General features: G+C 39.7%; 1 protein-coding gene across 4 annotated transcripts in view; it reads right to left on the bottom strand.

Moving 5' to 3' along the window:
- The window catches only part of NMD3 (NMD3 ribosome export adaptor), a 48,093-nt gene extending 45,898 nt beyond the window's left edge, over positions 1-2,195 (bottom strand). For 2 of the 4 annotated variants that reach the window (XM_063620378.1, XM_063620381.1), the window contains exons 1-2: positions 2,113-2,189; positions 1,403-1,458 (exon numbers count right to left, since the gene is read on the bottom strand). In XM_063620378.1, coding sequence (XP_063476448.1) covers positions 1,403-1,446 — 44 coding nt within the window. In that variant the 5' untranslated portion in view covers positions 1,447-1,458; positions 2,113-2,189. Of the gene's footprint in view, positions 1-1,402; positions 1,459-1,720 lie in introns of all 4 variants that reach the window. The other 2 variants (XM_063620379.1, XM_063620380.1) reach the window with 2 other exon arrangements.
- Between the last annotated feature and the right edge of the window lie 17,368 nt (positions 2,196-19,563).

Genomic DNA, 19,563 nt, shown 5'->3' with positions numbered 1-19,563 from the left:
CAGAATTTTTATTTTAAAAAGTATAGGAAGTCTATCAACATCTAGAGACTCAGTATAAATGACGGAACTATCATAATTCGAGATGTACTGGGGGCAGAAAAGTCTGAGAACCCCTAATGTAGAACAACATTGTCCAAAATAAAGGTTCAACAATCTTCCATGTCCAACGGTAGCCACTAGCCACGTGTGGCAACATGGCTAGTACAAACGAGCAACCAAGTATTTAATTTTATTCCATTTAAATTAATTTAGGAAACTTCCAACTTAAACTACTTGGGGTTTATGTTGACAGAGTGGAGCCAGCAGTACCACCTGAAAAGCAAGCAGTTCCTGACAGAGCTAACCAGGCTCTTCCAGAAGTGCTGGTTGTCCGGCAGGGAAGTACAATGGTCATACAACCCATTCCAAGAAACGGTTCTGTGAAGGGCTTTGAGCCCTTAGACAAGTGTCTGTTAAAAGCTACTGATAGAACAAGGAAGATCAGCACTATGCTGAGCTCCAAAGACATTTTCAGATGGCTTATTCAAACCCACTGAGCTAACTGAGGGACAAGGGAAGAGTAAAGGATCACAGGGAAAGGGGCCAAATTTCCTGCTTTCACTAACCACTGAATTCCTATTTTTCCTTTGGTTTTTACTTTTGGCCACAAAGCTAGTTTCTCCATAGTTACTGTTTTCCTGTGACATTAGGGTCATTCTAGACAGGACTACAATGTTTACAGGGTAGTTGTGGTAAGAAGCCAATTTATTTTAGATTTAGCTAATTGGTATGTGCTGAACGATTCCAGGATTATCGTTTAAAAGTCTCTGTAGTCATCTCTTTGAAGAGCACTGTATCATTAAACCTATTTAACAGCAAAAAAAAAAAAAAAAGTTAATTTGAACTTAAATGCAAGAAATTAAAAATTGATAATTAAGTTTTAAGATGTTCAAAATTTAAAAATTACTACATTATAATCTCCAATAAAAATCAGTAAGTCATCCCAGCTACTCGGGAGGCTGAGGCAGGGAATTGCTTGAACCCGGGAGGTGGAGGTGGCAGTGAGCCGAGATCACACTACTGCACTCCAGCCTGGGCAACAGAGCGAGATTCCGTCTCAAAAAAAAAAGTAAGTAAAAAGTAAATTTAAATAGCCACACGTAGCTAATGGCTACATATTGGACAGTGCCGATCTAAAAGGATGTATGGTAAATATTTTAACCCTCTTAGAGCTTATATTTACTAGAACAAGCTTTATAACCAGAAACTAATTCGATTTTCTACAGAAATAAGACTTTATTTTTTCCCATTTATGACAACAGACGTTCCTTCCCACCCACCCTCAAGCGTTGCCCACAGTGAGTTTCCCAGGCTCATTGAAGATTTTCACATTTAAGGGGGAGGGAAGAAGTGTCGCACTCACATGTGTCCAGGGCTGCGGTCGGTGGATTCTGTCATATATTCCATCGTTCTGTATGCCTTTTTTTTTTTTTTTAAAAAAAAAAAGAGAATGTTGGGATTTAAATCACTTTATCTAGTCTCCTCTTTTTAAGTCTTCCTCCAGTCTCTCTGAATAATTAACATATTCACAGAACTTCGAAAAAGCAGGAAAGAAGGAAACCCAACTTCACTGGGTAAGTTCGTTAAAAAGAACTTTTAAGATGAGGACTATGGGATTTCCTGAGCTTCCCAGCTGCAAGACCCTCGGGCCACCCAGCTCTGCTGCTGACCTCCATCTCACCTGGGCTCCAACCCTGGACGACCCAGGGCGAGGTCAGCCCGGGATTGCGGACACCTGGGCCCTCCCGCTCTCCACCAGCCCAAGGACCGCACCGGACCACCGCGCCTCAGACCCACGCCTCAGGAGTCCCCGGACGGCGTCCCGGCGCCCGCGGGCCACCCACGCCGACCCCCAACCCCGGGGCGCGACCGCACACGGGTTCCGGGCACGCGGCGCTCACGCAGACTGAGCACGGCCCGAGCCCGGGGAGCCCGCCCCACCCTCTAATCTGGGGCCCGAGGCCGGCAGCCCAGGTCTCGGACCCCGGAACCTACTTCGCGCCTCCAGATCAGCCCTGGATTTGCTGAAAACCCGCAACAAAACAGACCCCGGCTGTTCTGTCAGCTGCCAACCTGGGGGTCTCCGCCACAGAGAAGATCTCGCGAGAGAAATGCTCGAAATCCCGCGGCCTGAGTGACGTGTTGAAAGGGGCGGGGTGGGGGCGAGGAAAGGGGCGGCACTGATGGGCGGAAGGGTGATGGGAGCTGCCTGGCGGCTGGGAAAGCTCGCGGAGAGAAGTCCCAGGGGCTCATTTGCCGTCAGTGACTGCTTTTCAGTTATCGTCTCGATTTTCCCAGGCCAGGGTTCACTCCAAACCAACCTCGCCCGTATATTAGTCTCTTTTCAGCTATCCCGACTGTGAGCTTGCTTCTTGATTAAATGATTATTTTATATAAAAGTTATCTGTAAACAGTACCTTACGCAAAGAAACTCCATCCAGGGCGGTGCCTTTGTCTGTTTGGTTCACCATCATATACAGGCCTGATGCCTGCCACATGCTAACTGCTCAAATGATTATTTGTTGAAAGAATGAAATGTAAAGCATAATTATCTGTGAAGAAGTCTATGCGATTTTTAGACAAATTATTAATTATGTGCTTCCGGATAGTGCACTTAATATCTTCTTATGACTGATTTATCCCTCAAACTTGGAGCAGCACTGACCGTGTCTAATCTGTCTCATGACAGCCTTTCAAATATTTGAAGAGTACAACCATTTTTTTTTCTAAATCCTCTCATCCCAAATTTCAAGGAATAAGCAAAGGCGTTTTGTAGAGGGTGATCAGAGACAGCTTCTCATCGTTTCTTGCCCAGAATACTTAAGTAGCCTCTTGTCTGCTGTCTCTACTTGTAGACTTCAATTCATCCTTCTGAAATGCAGTTCTGATTTTGTCACACTCCCCTGCTTTTAGTCCTTCAGTGGCCTCTGATTACCTTCAGCATTATTTCCAGTTTCTTTGCATGGAAAGAAGACCTTTCAGGATCTGATCTCCACATATCCTGTCCTACTCCCAAGCACACGTACTCGCAAGCCATGAAGACCAAGTGGCAGGTCCTCACAGAAAATAGTCTTCCTTTACTTCTACCCGGGACTTGGCACTAAAGATTAAGCCTGAATTAGCTTCCTAGTGCTGCTCTAACAAATTATCACTGATTTAGTTGGCTTAAAAAACACAAATTTGTTCTCTTCCAGTTCTGGAAGCTGCAGGTCTAAATAGATGGTGAGGGCTGACTCTGGAGGCTCTAGGAGAAAATCCATTCCCCGGCCCTTTCCAACTTCTACACGCTGCCCACATTCCTTGGCTTGTGGTCCCACATCATTTTGCAGTCAGGGTCTCCTTTTCTCACCCCCCCGCCCCCCTCTTACAAGGACACTTGTGATTTCACTGGGCCCAACCAAATAATCCAGAATAATCTCTCCATCTCAAGAAATTTAATCACATCTGTAAAGTTCATTTGCTGTGTTAGGTAATATATTCACAGATTTCAGGGAATAGGACATGTTTGCAGAGCCATTATCCTGTCCACCATACAACCTCTCTTTTCTGACTCCTTCGGTCCCTAAGGGCCTTCTAGAAGAGTTACATGCTTCTTCTGTATATATGGTTCTATGATAACACCTTTATACGAGGTATATGCCTCTATAATAGTGCTTTGAATTGGATCATAAATTTTCTACTCTGCATGCCCTGCAGTTTGAAAACCCTGGAGAGCAATTCGGGTCTTGTTCTTGGTATTCCCTGCACCTAGCACAGCAGCTGACACAAAACAGACCCTCAATATATATTGGTAAATTAATTATCCATTTAATACCCACCACAACTCTGAAGAGACAGTGTTTTTCTCCCCGTTTTTTCTATTCACACTGCCTATGCCCTCAACCAAACACCACTAGGAACACAGCTGTAGTTAAGCAGCTTCTGTCTATTTATTACTCTTTGAAGTGAGCCCAGACAGACACCATGGAGGCCCTTTGGGTATCTCAGTAAAGGGGTGTTTAGAACAAACCTATCATAAGATTGGGGCTTTGGGCGGGTGTTTTCAGGGAGGCCCTAAGAAAATAGGGGTTTTTCTATAGATTGGATGCTATCAGAAAGCAGGGGCAATTCTGTGATTGGATGTCTCAGTAAATCTTATTTACACAAAGGGAAGCAGGAGGCTAAAGCTGCAATTAGCAAAGAAGTAGCAGTCACTCATTTTAGTGAAGAAAGGGAATGTTTGGTATTTTGTGGGTGGCATAGTGAACTTATTTTGGTCTGTGCTTAAACAAAATTATGAAGTGACCTTGCTTTGCCTCATTTTATCATGGTTTCAGAGTAATCTTGTCTCAGTTTAGTATTCTGTGAAATTATTTCTAATAGGAAAATATTATGCCATAGCTGCAAGTACCAGACCAGCTTCTAAATGTCAAAGACTGCTCATTTTTTAACACATTCCTTCTACAATTATTTGATTTGGCTCTGAATACCAGGCTTCTTAAGCCCTTGATGTATGATAATAACAGCACAGACATGGTCCCTGCCCTCATGGACCTTACATATTACAGATGAGGCTGGATTAGATTAGGCAATTTGTTGAAAGTCCTATAGCAAATAAGTGATAGAACTGGGACGTGAAATACAGTTTGTTTCTGAACCCAGACCCTCACCATAGCAGCCTACCTCCCCTTCTGAGCTGAGGCTGTCTATTCCTATCCACAACCTTTTGATAAATGAAATACTTCTGCAGTAGAAGGCACCTATATTTTTCTCTTCATCTCCCAGCCCCCACCGCTAAGATTTCCAGATGTCAAAATTAAGTTCTTGATTTCAACTACCTCTCTCACGAGCCTGAATGAGCTTGCTAGGATTGGACTGAGTGGGATAATATTGGCAAACAATACCAGAGGGAAACTCACTTTGCACTTTTTATTTAATCCTCAAATCTCACCTGAAAATAATAGGTGAGATTATTTTCAGCTTCCATAGTCCTTACACTGAGGATATCTATCTGTATTCAAATCTAAGCCTTAGTATATGTTTACAAACTTCATTTCTATGTGTTTGACCATGGTATTAAAATGGAATTCCTGGCCAAACATGGTGGCTCATGCCTGTAATCCCAACACTTTGGATGGCCAAGGTGGGAGGATCGACTGAGTCCAGGTTATTCTGGACAGCATATTGAGATCCCTCTAAAAAATAAGAAATAACTATAAAACAATCAAATTAGCCAGGCATGGTGGTATGCACCTGTAGTCGTAGCTACTCAGGACACTGAGGCAGAAGGATCATTTGAGCCTAGGAGGTCAAGGCTACAGTGAGCCAAGATTGCACTACTGCACTCCAGCCTGGGTGAAAAAGGGAGACCCTGTCTCAAAAAAAAAAAAAAAAAAAAAAATCAGCTAATCAATGAAATAATGAAATTCTACACAGAACTTTCAAATGCATACTGTGATATTTTTCACACTATCAAATGTGATAGCACATTTGGGGGTATCAAGATAATATTGGAGATTAGTGCAGGGGAGGTGTATTAAGGTATCCTCTTAGAATCAACACCTGTGGAAGAGAAGGGTGGAAGCACCATTGGGCAGAAGGGAGCTGTGCTGCTGTGCAGTCTAGTGGAAGCTTCAGCTAACCCTGTGGGAAGCTCTGAAGCTGAAATGACCATTCCGAGTTTTCCCGAGGGGGACTTTGCTCATCGATGAGTCATTGTATGTGACTGTCCCAGGAAAAGGACATAGCATTGGGTGATGTTTCTCTCTTCAGCCAAGGCAGTCCCAGAAGTAGATGAAACTGAAGGCTTTCTGCCAGCAGCACTCTGTGCTGCTGTGGGATAAGTACTTCATTCCTTGAGGGGGATCTGGGCAGTACCTCACAGCCATAGAATGCGCCATGTAGAAAGCAGTGTGCCTAGGAGAGTCGGTGGAAGACATGGACTCTAAAGTCCTTGTTTGAAGTCTGAGATTTGTGACTGATAGACTCTGTGACCCTAAGGATTTGCTTTATCGCTCTGAGCCTTTCTAAAGGCTCCTTTCCTTCTTTCTAAAACTATGTAATAATCCCTACCTCAGAAAATTGTTATGAGAATTCACTGAGATAAGGTACATAGAAGTGTTTAGTAAGCTGCAAAATACTATAATGATTGTCGGCCCTGTTATTCTCTGGTAAAGATCTTAATAGGAATTGAGTGAAGCAATAAGAAATGGTTTGTATCTGACACAGCCAGTGTATCAAATTTGAAACATTACACCTGTGATTCTGCTTCACCCTTAATTTACAATATAAAGACATCATTTAGTAAATGAAATAAAAATTTAGTGTTCACTCCGTAAAATTTGTTAGGGGTAGTGAATATCTGAGTTACCGGTGGCAAATAGATACGGGTCTGCAGCAACCTCAATTCTTGCCTTCTCGGCAGAAAGAATTTGAGGGGCATAAGGCAGAAAAAGATACTGAAGCAAGTTTCAGAGCAGGAGTAGAAGTTTATTTTAAAGCTTTAGAGCAGGAAAGAAAGGAAAGTACACTTGAAAGAGATCCAAGCAAGAACTGTGGAGGTCAAATGTGGTGTTTCACCTTTTGACTTGGGGTTTTATATGTTGGCATATTTCGGGTGTCTTGCATTCCTTTTTTCATGATTCTTCCCTTAGAGTGGGCAGCCCACATGCATGATGCTGTCCTTACACTTGAGAGATGAGCAGGTGCAGTGTGTTTAAGAAGTTGTATGCATGGCCACCTGAGGCTTTTTTCCCTTTTCCGGTGGAATGCACCCCAGAAGGTCATATAACCAAAGTCTGCCATTTTACCTTTCAATGCACATACTCAAGCCCACTCGCCCAATTCCCAAGATTTTATTGGAAGTTGCTGATTACCAATTTCAAGTGTTTTTATCCATTGGGAAATTGCCTCTCCCTGGTGCCTGCAACCAATTATTATTTTTAGAAAGGTGATGTGACAACTGTCAGACCGTCACCTAATGGTTGCCTGACATTCCTGGTGGGTAGGGGAAGCTCTCTCCTGTCTGGCTCATGCCTAATTACCACTGTAACAGATTCATTCAGCTATACATTATAATCTGTGCCTATTTCTGCCTGTGTATTTCCTTCAACAGAAAGTTTTAAAAGTACAAATAATGTGTTAACATAGAATCCCAGCAAATACAATAGAAAAGATGAAATAAAATTACAATAATACTTGTACAGTTTCTCCATTATTACAAATTCCAAAATATGAGACTGAATTTATAATATTTTATTATAATTTTTAAAAGATGTAATCACTGAACAACCTCTAACTTTTACATGTTAGTGATGGGGGAGAATAACACTATATATAGGTTGAGTATCCCTAATCCATAATCCAAAAATCCAAAATCCAATATGTTTCAAAATCTGAAATTGAGCATTAGCATGACACTCAAAGGAAATGCTCATTGAAGCATTTCAGATTTGGGGTTTTCAGATTTAGGATTCTCAATCAGTAAATTTTAAACCAAAAAGTATCTAAGACAAGTCTCAATTTAGAAAGTTTATTTTGCCAAGGTTAAGGACGCACCTATGACACAGCCTCAGGAAGTCCTGATGACATGTTCCCGAGGTGAACAGCTTGCTTTTATACATTTTAGAAAAACATAATACATCAATCAACACATGTAAGATTTACATTGCTTCGATTTGGTAAGGCAAGACAACTTGAAGAGAGGTTGTGAGGAGCAGGGTGGTGGCAGTGGCGGGGGGTTCCAGGTCATAGGTAGATTTAAACATATTCTGATTGGCAATTGGTTGAAAAAGTTTTTATCAATAGAAAGGAATATCTGGATTACAATAAGGGGTTGTGGAGACCTAGGTTTTACCAGGGAGATGAGGCGTCCAAGTAGCAGGCTTTAGAGAGAATAGATTGTACATGTTTCTTATCAGAGTTAAGGTCTGTGTTGACATTCATGCTGGAGGATTATAATGACACTTGTTGTGCAAGTCTCAGAGTCCAAATGTTGAGTCTGATGTCCAAGGGCAGAAGGAGAGGAAGTCAAGCGTCCAGCATCACACAGCGGGAGAGAGAGAGCCCAAGCAGACTCAGCAAATGAGCTACTCATTCCTCTTGTTCTGTCTATGTTCCAGCCACTGGTAGCAGATTGCATGGTTCCCACACACTCTGAAGGTTGTTCTTCCCCTCTCTCAGGCCACTGATTCAAATGTCAGTGTCTTCTGGCAACACCCTCACAGACACACCCAGAAGCAATACTTCACCAGCCATCTACACATCCTTCGATCAATCAAGTTCATACCTAATATTAACCATCACAGATGTCAATTCTCCTAAATTTGATGTCATTTTAATGCAATTCCTATCAAAATTCTAGCAACAGTTTTTTGTAAATGTACAGAAGATTATTCTAAAATTTATATGGGAAAGTAATGGAACTAGAACAGCTAAAACAATTAAAAAAAAAAGAAAGTGGGAAAAATTAGTCAACTTAGTTTTAAGACTTATTACCGGACTACAGTAATCAAGATTATTTGGAATTGGTGAAAGGATAGACACACATCAGTGGAAGGGAATAGGGAACCCAGAAAAAGACCCTCCAAAAACATGTTCAACTGATTTTGACAAAAGTGCCAAGCCAAGTCAGTAAAGATAGCCTTTTCAACTATAGCCAGTTGCCTATACAGAGGCAAAATAATAAACTTCAACCTAAGTCTCACATCTTAGATAAAAATTAACTCAAAATGGATCATGAATTTAAAGCAAAATGTAAAACTAGAAAACTTTTAGAAAAAAAAAAAAAGAAGAACATTTTCACAATCTAGGACTAGGCAGAGTTCTTAGCCCTGACTTCGGAAACAAGATCCACAAAAGAAAAACTGACAAGTTGGAGTTCGTTAAAATTAAAAACTTTTGCTCTGTTAAAGGCCCTGTTAAGAAGATAAAAAGACAAGACAAAGAGTAGCAGAAATATGTGCAAACTGTATTCAACAAAGAACTAGTATCTACTAATAGACATAAAGAACTCTCAAAATTTAACAGAAAATCAAGCAGCCCAATTAGAAAATTGGCAAAAGATATGACGACATTCCACTGAAGAATGTATATAGAAGTCAAGCATACATGAAGATGTTCAACACTATTAGTCATGAGAGGTATACAGATTAAAAACACAGTAAAATATCACTGCCTCTTTATTGGAATGGCTAAAATAAAAAATACTGATAACACAAATGGCAAGAATGCAGAGAACTGGATCACTCATTCATTGCTGGCAAAAACGTAAAATGGTAGAGCCACTCTAGAAAAAATTTGGCAGTTTCTTATAAAATTAAACATGCAACTACCATATGACCTAGCAATTACACCCCTAGGTATTTATCCCAGTGAAATGAAAACTTGCACATAAAAAACTGTGCATGTAGAGGGTGGCAGCTCTTCATTATATCATGACCATTATAGTCAAAAGCTGGAAACAACTTGGAAACAATGCAGATATCCTTCGGTGGGTGAATGGTTAAACAAACTGCAGTACATCCCTACCATGAATTCTTGTTTGTTTGTTTAGGCAAGTCCTCACTCTGTCGCCCATACTGGAGTGCAGGGATGCAATCTTGGCTCACTACAACCTCACCTCCTGGGCTCAAGTGACTCTCCCACCTAGTCCTTCCAAGTAGCTGGAACTACAGGCATGCATCACCATGCTCAGCTAATTTTTGTATTTTTTTGTAGATATGGGTTTCGCCATGTTGTCCAGGCTGGTCTCAAGCTCTTGGACTCAAGAGATCCACCCTGTTCGGCCTCCCAAAGTGCTGGGATTACAGGGGTGAGCCACTGTGCCTGGCCTATATAAAGTTGTTGAATAGACAAATTCATAGAAAAGGGGGATGGATTCGTGGTTGCCAGAAATTAAGAAGGGACGGGGGTGTGAGAGCTGTATCTATGAATGGGTAATATGAGGAATCTTTATGATGACGGACATGTTCTGTATTTTAGCTCTGTCCATGTCAATATCTCAGTAGTTACATTGTACTATAGTTTGTAAGATGTTATTATTGGAGGAAAATGATCTCTCCATATTATTTTCTACAATTGCATTTGAATCTAAAATTATTTTAAAATTTTTAAAAGTTTAATTTTTTTAATGAGTTGAAAATTCCTGATTAAGGAAAACAATTCCCTGGTTTTATCTTTTGTACTAATTATTTTACAAGGCCTCAGCAATTTTGTCTCCAGTGTGGGCTGGCTGATTAATCCCATCCACATCATGCCCTTTCTCCCACTGTGGGCAGCCATGAGACACAATTTTGGCCAGAGGAAAATTTCAAGAGAAAGTCTTGCAATTCCTGGGCAACTTTCCAGGAAAGCTTTAACTCTCTTAATAAAAAGGCTCAGACTCATGGGTATGCCACCTGCCCACACTCTCTGCTCCTTTGCCCTTCTGTCTCTTTTCAGTATGGGGTACAAACCCAGAGGTATACCAGCCAACAAATGAGCATAAGGCAACAAAAATATAAGTGCAGATGCCATCATTCTAACAATGGTGAGGCAGAGACCCAGAAAGAGCCTAGCTAGAAAGAGCAAGAAAGAGCCTTGACAGTGTCATTACACAGGGGCACCAACTCTGAATTGTTGAGGTTTTTTCTAGTTAAGGAAAAAAAAAAAAAGACTTTGTTTAAGCCACTGATGGCCAGGTTTTCTATTATTTGTTGCCAAACACATTTCTAACAGATGCTCACACTCAAAGGAGATTCTCAGCAGGGCTAATATACTTTGCCTGCCTTTTAAGACTGTTATAAGGGTGAGAAGCATGATAGCTACTTAATAGTCTTGTTTCAGAAACCAAATTGCTGATTCTGCCTTTTCCTTTCTCCTTTCTCACCAGTATTTTGTTTCTTATTCTCTTTAGCTTGGCCTGAATTTGTATTATAATCAGACTCTTGCCAGTCACTCTCCTAATTGAATTAAGTTTTTGTTGCAGTTCAGATAGCTCAGAATTTTTTTTAATGGTTTTCCTAAACCATTCCAGCCCAAGGCAGTGGCTCCCCTCTTTGACCTAAGAGCACTTACTGTCCACACCTTCCAATTGCCAATTCATCATCCACTGCCCCCTGATGCTTCTCATACAGCTGTCATAGAATAATCAATGTTTAGAGCTGCAAGGGGCTTTAGAGATCATCTTCTCCAGCCACCTCAGTGCATGTGAATTGTGACTTAACTCTTGGATTTTTCATTACCTCTTCATAGGTTTATAGCTTATCTTCCCAACTAGAGCTCAAAAAGTGAAAAAAGAGATAAGAAATAAGTTTTATTCAGTTACTTACTACATGCCAGACACCTTACTTACACACATGACTGAATTTTCACAACAATTCTGGAAGTGGGTATTAGTCCCCACTTGACAGGTGAAATAACTAAAGCTCAGAGAAGGCTGGGCATGGTGGCTTATGCCTGTAATCCCAGCATTTTGGGAGGCTGAGGTGGGCGGGTGGCTTGAGCTCAGGAGTTCAAGACCAGCCTTGGCAACGTGGTGAAACTCTGTCTCTACCAAAAATACAAAAAATTAGCCAGGTGTGGTGGGCACACCTGCGGTCCCAGCTACTCAGTGGGAAGGCTGAGGTGGCAGGATCACTTGAGCCTGGGAGGTGGAGGTTGCGGTGAGCTGAGATCACTCCAGCACACTCCAGCCTGGGTAACACAGTGAGACTCCATCTCAAAAAAGGAAAAAGCTCAGAGAAGTTGTTACTTGTAAAGGTAAGTTACTTAGAAAAAAGGGAAGGAAGCCCAGATTCTGACTCAGGTCTTAACATAATTAAGCGTCTTTAACCTCCTCCCAGGCTGCTAATTTAGTTGCTTGGATTTACTTTTTGGAGTTCTTCAACATTTAGACTTCAAGAAATTCTACATTCTGTTCATAGGCCTTCTCTTTTGTAAGAGGTTTAAAATATATTGAATCGCTAAATAAAATCATGGTTCTTTGTTTCTAATGTCATTATTTTTATTTTATATATATATAAATATAATTTATTTTTATTTTTATTTTTTTTTTTTTTGAGACAGAGTCTCGCTCTGTCTCCTGGGCTGGAGTGCAGTGGCCCGATCTCAGCTCACTGCAACCTCTAACTCCCGGGTTCAAGTGATTCTTCTGCTCAGCCTCCCGAGTAGCTGGGACTACAGGCACATGCCACTACGACCGGCTAATTTTTGTATTTTTAGTAGAGACGGGGTTTCACCATATTGGCCAGGCTGGTCTCGAACTCCTGACCTCGTGATCTGCCCGCCTCGGCCTCCCAGAGTGCTGGGATTACAGGCGTGAGCCACTGCACCCAGCCAAGATTTTTAAAATGCAGTACTGATAGAACAAAAATATTATACTGATTTTAGTGGAAAAGTGATGAGATATCCGTCATGTTAAATGTTAGTGAAAATACATATATCATTAACACAAGGTGGTTTTCTTTGTATCAGAATAACAAAAGATACAAGTGTTTTATAGACAATAACTTTGTAAGCTATTATATTTAATATAATTTGCGCCACTGGGAGAAAACAATACAAAGAAATATTCAGAGAAATTGAATTTAGTCGTTCCAAACTTCAAAGAAAGTTTTTATTCTATCCAATAAGCCAATTACATCTTTATTATTTTTCATATGAAACAGTCCATATTTTAATCTGAGCCTAGAAGATTTTTAATTTGGAGTTGAAGGCTTTCAGCTGTATTACATTTTTGCAGAACTTACTTAATGCCAGATAGACAATTAAAATGCAAGATAGTTTTCCTTTAATGTTGTTCTTATTGTTTAGGAATAAGAAAAATATTAAGGTAATTGGTTTTCGACTTCATAATTTTTCCCCTAAATTCTTACTAGATTTCTTTCACATTCTTACAGGTAATATATTTTCAATGATTTTTTTTTTTTTTTTAGAAATTGTGTTCTTTTTTTTTTTTTTTTTTTTTTTTTTTTTTTTTTTTTTTTTTGAGACGGAGTCTTGCTCTGTCGCCCAGGCTGGAGTGCAGTGGCGCGATCTCGGCTCACTGCAAGCTCCGCCTCCCGGGTTCACGCCATTCTCCTGCCTCAGCCTCTCCGAGTAGCTGGGACTACAGACGCCCGCCACCACGCCCGGCTAATTTTTTGTATTTTTAGTAGAGACGGGGTTTCACCGTGGTCTCGATCTCCTGACCTCGTGATCCGCCCGCCTCGGCCTCCCAAAGTGCTGGGATTACAAGCGTGAGCCACCGCGCCCGGCCGAAATTGTGTTCTCTTAAACCAATACAATATTATAGCGATCATTCATCTCTGCTATATCACATTTTATTTTTGAAGTATATAAATGGTGTCTTCATTTATAAAGGTATAATTTTACATTTCTGCCTTCTAAAAATAGTTTGGTCATAATTTTAGATGCATCCTTTTAATTAATGTATGTGTATGTGTCATTTTTAGGAACACACCTTTGCCTATATAATCTGAGTTTATTTATAACTTTCTGATTATATACTGCTTATATCTGTGGGCTCAAGATACAGAAGTGAATACTAATTTTTTTAACAAAAAAAATCCAATAGGTTATAATTTAAAAATATATTTAAAAAAATAGGGTGATTGTACATGCTTAAAATGTTAACTAAAAATAAATAAATAATCTAATAAACATATCTTATAGGCTCCTGTGTATCATGAGGCCACATAGGTCTTCAGTCAGGTAAATTGTAATAATACGTATTAACCATAAGCCCCAGAGGACAAGGACATACCTTGTACATCTTTCAATCTGTAGGGTCTAGTAGAATGTAATAAACATTTGAAAAATGAATGAATGAATGAACAAATATATTTTCTTTAAGGTCTGTCGGGTGACTCACACTTCTTTAATTTTCTCCAGACTGCTGGCACAATGTTTTGTCCAAAGTAGAAATTTACTGATTGGTATGAGTATTAAAAGAAGGAAAGGAAAAAGTTTCCTTTGTGTCTGAAGGAAAGACATTGCTCTTTCTCCCCAGGAAAGCTATTGTCTTAGGTACTACGAAATATGCATTTTCCAGCCAGCTTGTTACAGGTACTATGGTGTGTCAAGATCTAAGGCAAACTAGATGTGCCCTATGCACTAGCCATTCCACCCTTGATCCCTACATTTCCCTGAACCTATAACACTCTGTTAAATTACTTTATTAAAATTCCTCTGCTAAAATTACCATTTTTAAAAGATAAAATGATGTAATACTTTGATAAGTAGGAGAAAAAAATGAAGAAACCTAATTAGTATGGGCTCTGTTTCTATTTTCTCTTCTCCCACTTTATACATGAAGGAACTTATAATTTATCAGGGAGGTTTCAAATTTGGTGCACTAGGCATCAAATCCAATCCATGGGAATTTTTTAAGCCTAACAGTTCGCTTTTTAAAACTTTAGTTAATCATTCTATCACATAATGTTCTTAGTTAAAGCAAGAGAAACTGATTCTGGCTTATTTGGCCAAAGGAATTCATAAGTATGCTTTTGGTAGCCCCCACAATCCTAAGAAGGGTTGGACAACAAGACTCAGGGGCTTGCAGCCAGGAATAGCACCCAAAATCACACAGCAGAGCCAAGTTATCCAGTCAAGGCCACACAGACATCACCCTTGCAGGATACATGCTACAGACTGTGCCACGGGCACCATCTAATGCTGCTGGCACAACATCCCCTGCTCCACTGAGGCCACTATATGGCCACTGTATGGCCCCCCTGTCCTTGCTTCTTTGCATCATTAGCTCAGCAGTTCAAAGCATGTGGATCTAGTCAGCAGGGCCTAGATCATATGAGCAGTTGAAGGAGAACGGGCAGTAACTAGAGATGAAGAGTTGAGCCAGTGTTTTCTGCTGGCCTCTCCCTTTCTTGCTAATTTTCAAATAATGTCCTCCTACTCCCCGACCGTTGCTTTTCGAAGTTTAAAATCCCCAAACAATCTTAGTAATTTGCACACTCATTGCCAAAATTAACACAGTTGGAAGCACTAGGTTAAGAAGTCTAATAGCTGGCTGTTCTTGGTAAATATTTATCAGACCATTTTTAGACAGTGGTAATGTGTCCAATTAATATTTATGAATGTAAAATAGAAATCCCTAAATGGTTATGATGGCACTCTTCTGGTATTTCTTTAAAATTCATCATTAGCTCCTGAATAGAGTCTGCCAAGTGCCTTGTGAAACCAATTAAAATCTTAATACCTATTTGGGGTGATTTTCTTTCCCTGTTTCTTGGTACATCAGCTGCACTGTCAACTATGGCCCCCCTCCAATAAACTATAATCCACACAACAGAGTGAGCAATCAAACAGCCCAGTGAAAATTTACTTGAATTCCACAAATTTTTGGATAAACTCATTAATTTTCTCAGAAAGCTTCCAAGAGGGTAAGTGGCAGCCCAGAATAAGATACTGATTTGTGAATTGCTTGGCATGTAGTCACAAGCCTTAATTTCGCATACAAGGAAATGCTTTTAGCTGCAAGAATTTTTATTTCTATTCAGGATACAACAAACCCATCCTCTAAAATTCTAGCAATTAATTTATTGCTGACATTTAGAGATTTTTAAAATGAAACCCATCATTGGCAGTAAAGATTTTAGACAATAAATGTTTACACATGCTAAATTCCAACAGACTACATCTGTCAGATTTAGAATCAATTGATAGTTATTGAACATAGACTATGTGTCAGGCACTGTTCTTTACAAGTTTACAAACATCTCAACTGTCCTATAAACTTATGAGGTGGATTCAATCCCATTTTACTGATGAAAGAAGCAAAGCTCAAAGTCTATGGGACTTAACAGAGATTACAAAGCTAGCAGGGGGTAAAGCCAGGGTTTGAGCCTGTCCCCTGATCCAAATCAGCTCTCTGCCTCAGCAGAGTGACCCCAGATGCAGAAGAGTTTCATCATGAAAGAGTAGTTAAGGTAGGCTAAGCTTTAGGCAGAAATGTGTAACTTCTAGCATTATTATGCAGGCTCAGATATTATGAATTAATCCATTGTTAAGCCCAAAGTGTTGAGATTCCACTGAGACACTACAACTTGGCATCCAATCATTCAAAACTGGGTTGAAAGGAAGGACATGTCCAAAGCAAATAAGCATTTCACCTGATGAAAGGATACCTTAAAGTGATGAAAGATGGCTAGATATAAATCTCTTCATATCTCAATGCATAGATTTAGAAGGTAAAAACAAACACAACAAAACAGCATACAAAATAATGATATAGAATTGTCTTTTTGTGCTAAGTGACTACGTAATTGGACAGTCAACGACTGGGGAAGATATTTTGCACAATCTTTTTTTTTTCTTCTTCTAACTCGTGATTCTCATACATATTTGTTGCCAAAATGAGTAAATCTAGGCCTGCGATTAGGTCTTAGAGCTGGTCCAAGGGTGCATTACCATGACTCCCAGGGCCATCTGGGGAATAGGTGCTTGCTCTAACTTCACAGCATGGTACTGAGGGTCATATCCGGCCCAAGCTGCTTTAGCTTGGAGAGGTTGAGAGTAAAGACTAAGAAGTTTATTTAGGCATACAAGTACTCTGTTACCTATTCCTGCAAGTGTACTGTATATCATGTATACTCTGCAATGAATTATATACACCTGGCTAGGGCGCAGTCTTTAGCATCATGTGTGTAAGACTAGGTCTGAAGGGGCAGTTGACCTTCAAAAGGTCTAATGTGAGTTTCACTTGCTCAAACTTACTATCTTCAATTGTGTATCTGCTGATGTGGCCCATCAGAGGGATTCTCGAGTGTAAGCACTTCTGTCTGTTAATAAAGATTGAGAGCTGATCTCTCTGCTACATATCCTAACTGCTCTGACTTTGTGCTGCACATTCAGATATGTAAACCTTGTTTGATTTACCCAAGTAATGTCTTTGGCTGTTGAGTCAATTGCAATTTTTTATATTTGTCAAAATGGTATATGTGCTGAGTCAAATATCTACCATAATTCTATGACCTTTGATTGCTGATTAAAGACTCCTTTCAAAGGAGATAGGTAGATTTATTGACAAGCTGATGCCCAGCAATGGTTCTCATCCTTGACCAAAATGTAAGGCTAACCCCGAAGAAAGGCTTTCTTTCTTACACATCCATCTAACATGATTACTGTTTTAGACATTTCCACATATCCTTAAACTAAGTTCTGCTAAGTAACTCACATAGAATGGAACGTCTACGGCAAAACGGCATAAAATTTATGAAATGTGAAATATGCTGTAGCAGTAAAGCTTCTAGAAGAGGAGATCTTTGTGGGGTAACAGTGGCTAATGCCCTTTTGTATGTAATATTTTGGTGTGCTCTATATGAAGGGAGAAATCTTTCAGAAGTAAATTGTTGCTAACTTGAAAACCTAGGTCTAGATCTAGGGGAATTAATAATCTCGGGAAAATATTTTTATCTGCAATATATAATGTTAAATTCACTCCTACTCAGCAGAAAGCTACTCCTTCCCTTCTACTGAGTTTATGGTTGATGGGTTCCTCACTCCATTTCCACCGTTCATTTAACCATTTACTCATAACTTTTACTAAGAAGCACTCCTTTCCTTGCCATTTTATTAGCTTGCAGCTGTTTTCTCTCTGTGGCTTCAGGTTGAAAGAAAAAAAAATGAAGGCATTATGTCTTTGAAAACTTTTTAAAAGGCTATTTCATTCTTATCATTAATTTCGTATGTGGAAAATGTAGAATTGTATTAGATACGTTATTTTCTGATGCAATTTAGATGCATGAACGGTTTAGCTATTTTTGGATTCATTTTTTCTTTTATTTTCTTTTTGTCTGTCATTAATACTGTGCTGAAATTTTTAAGATTAATAAAGATATTTGGTAAGATTTTTCTTTCAACCATTTTCTGGTTTGTATAGCCCACCAATACTGCTGTTTTGTGTTAGAAAAGATGAGTCACGAAAGGAATAAAATTTTTTGTACTGTGTCTCACGGTGAAATAATGGTACCCCGTTACTTAACCTACTGGTTTCTACTCTTCTACTCCTTCAGATATAATTAAATTAGCTCACTTGCTTAAAAAGTAAAATTCCAAGCCAAAAGCTTCGAATTGTCATTTAGATCAGCTTTATTTTATTTTATTATTATTATTATTATTTGAGATGGAGTCTTGCTCTGTCACCCAGGCTGGAGTGCAGTGGCGCGATCTTGCCTCACTGCAAGCTCCGCCTCCTGGTTCACGCCATTCTCTTGCCTCAGCCTCTCCGAGTAGCTGGGACTACAGGCGCCTGCCACCGCGCCCGGCTAATTTTTTGTGTTTTTAGTAGAGACGGGGTTTCACCGTGTTAGCCAGGATGGTCTCAATCTCTTGAACTCGTGATCCGCCCGCCTCGGCCTCCCAAAGTGCTGAGATTACAGGCATGAGCCACCGTGCCCAGCCTAGGTCAGTTTTATTTTTTTAAATTTAAGCAGTGGTGCTTTAAGTGTTTTAAAGTGAACCATTGAAATGTAACAACCGCAGAAAAGTGCACGGATCTTAAATTTTACAGTTCAATAAATTTTCACAAACTAGAAATACTTGTAACTACCAAAATAAGAAAATGAACATAACCAGGACACTGGATGCCCCCTTGGACCCCGACCCCAAGAGGAGCCGCTATCCTGACTTTCATACTATAGATTGCTTTTGCCTATTTTGAACTTTGTATAAATACAAACATACATCATGTATATCTTTGGGTCTGACTTATTTCACTCAACATTATATTTATGATACTCATCCGTATTGGCACATGTGACAATAGTTTGTTCATTCTTGTTTTGAGTAGATCATACTTTATCTATTCTATTATTGATGAACTTCTGGGTTGCTTGCATTTCAAGGCTATTACAAATAGTGCTGCTATGAACATTCTTGTACACATTGTTGGTGAATATATTTGTATGTTTCTGTTGGATATATATCTAGGACTTGAATTGTCAAGTCATATGGTCTCACTTAGTATTGGCTATCTTTTCATTTTGGTAGGTTTAATGGTGTGTGAGAGTTGGTCCATACTGGCCCTCAGGAACCAATGCTTACATTTTCAGGAATTCTGTGAGTTGGTTGTTAAACACATTATTAAAAATTAAATTATATAAATTTAAATAAGTTAAATTTAACTTACTTAACACAATGGCCACAGTGGAGTATTTACACCACGGAAACTGTGAAATGCTACTAATTTCAAGGCCTCATTTATTATTTTGTTGATTTATGCAGACTTAAGAAAGTGATACAGAAAATGTTAATAATGCAGATTAAACTCTAAAGTGCCATGTTTGTAGCTGATATGTTGTGGCTAGCATAAATAAAAATTTGTAAAAGCATCGTTGAATTTCAACCTTAGATACAGACACAAGGGTTCAGCAAAAATCAACAAAAACATCTTTAAGAATCAACTGGCCGTCCGGGTACCGTGGCTCATGCCTATAATCCCAACAGTTTGGGAGGTCAAGGCAGGAAGATCACTTGAGTCCAGGAGTTCAAGATCAGCCTGGGCAACATGGTGAGACCCCCCTGTGCTGGGCATGGTGCTTCGCACTT

This window comes from Symphalangus syndactylus, chromosome 17 (genome assembly GCF_028878055.3).
Source record: "Symphalangus syndactylus isolate Jambi chromosome 17, NHGRI_mSymSyn1-v2.1_pri, whole genome shotgun sequence".
In the NCBI taxonomy this organism is placed as follows: domain Eukaryota; kingdom Metazoa; phylum Chordata; class Mammalia; order Primates; family Hylobatidae; genus Symphalangus; species Symphalangus syndactylus.
This window is presented reverse-complemented; position numbering and strand designations above follow the sequence as displayed.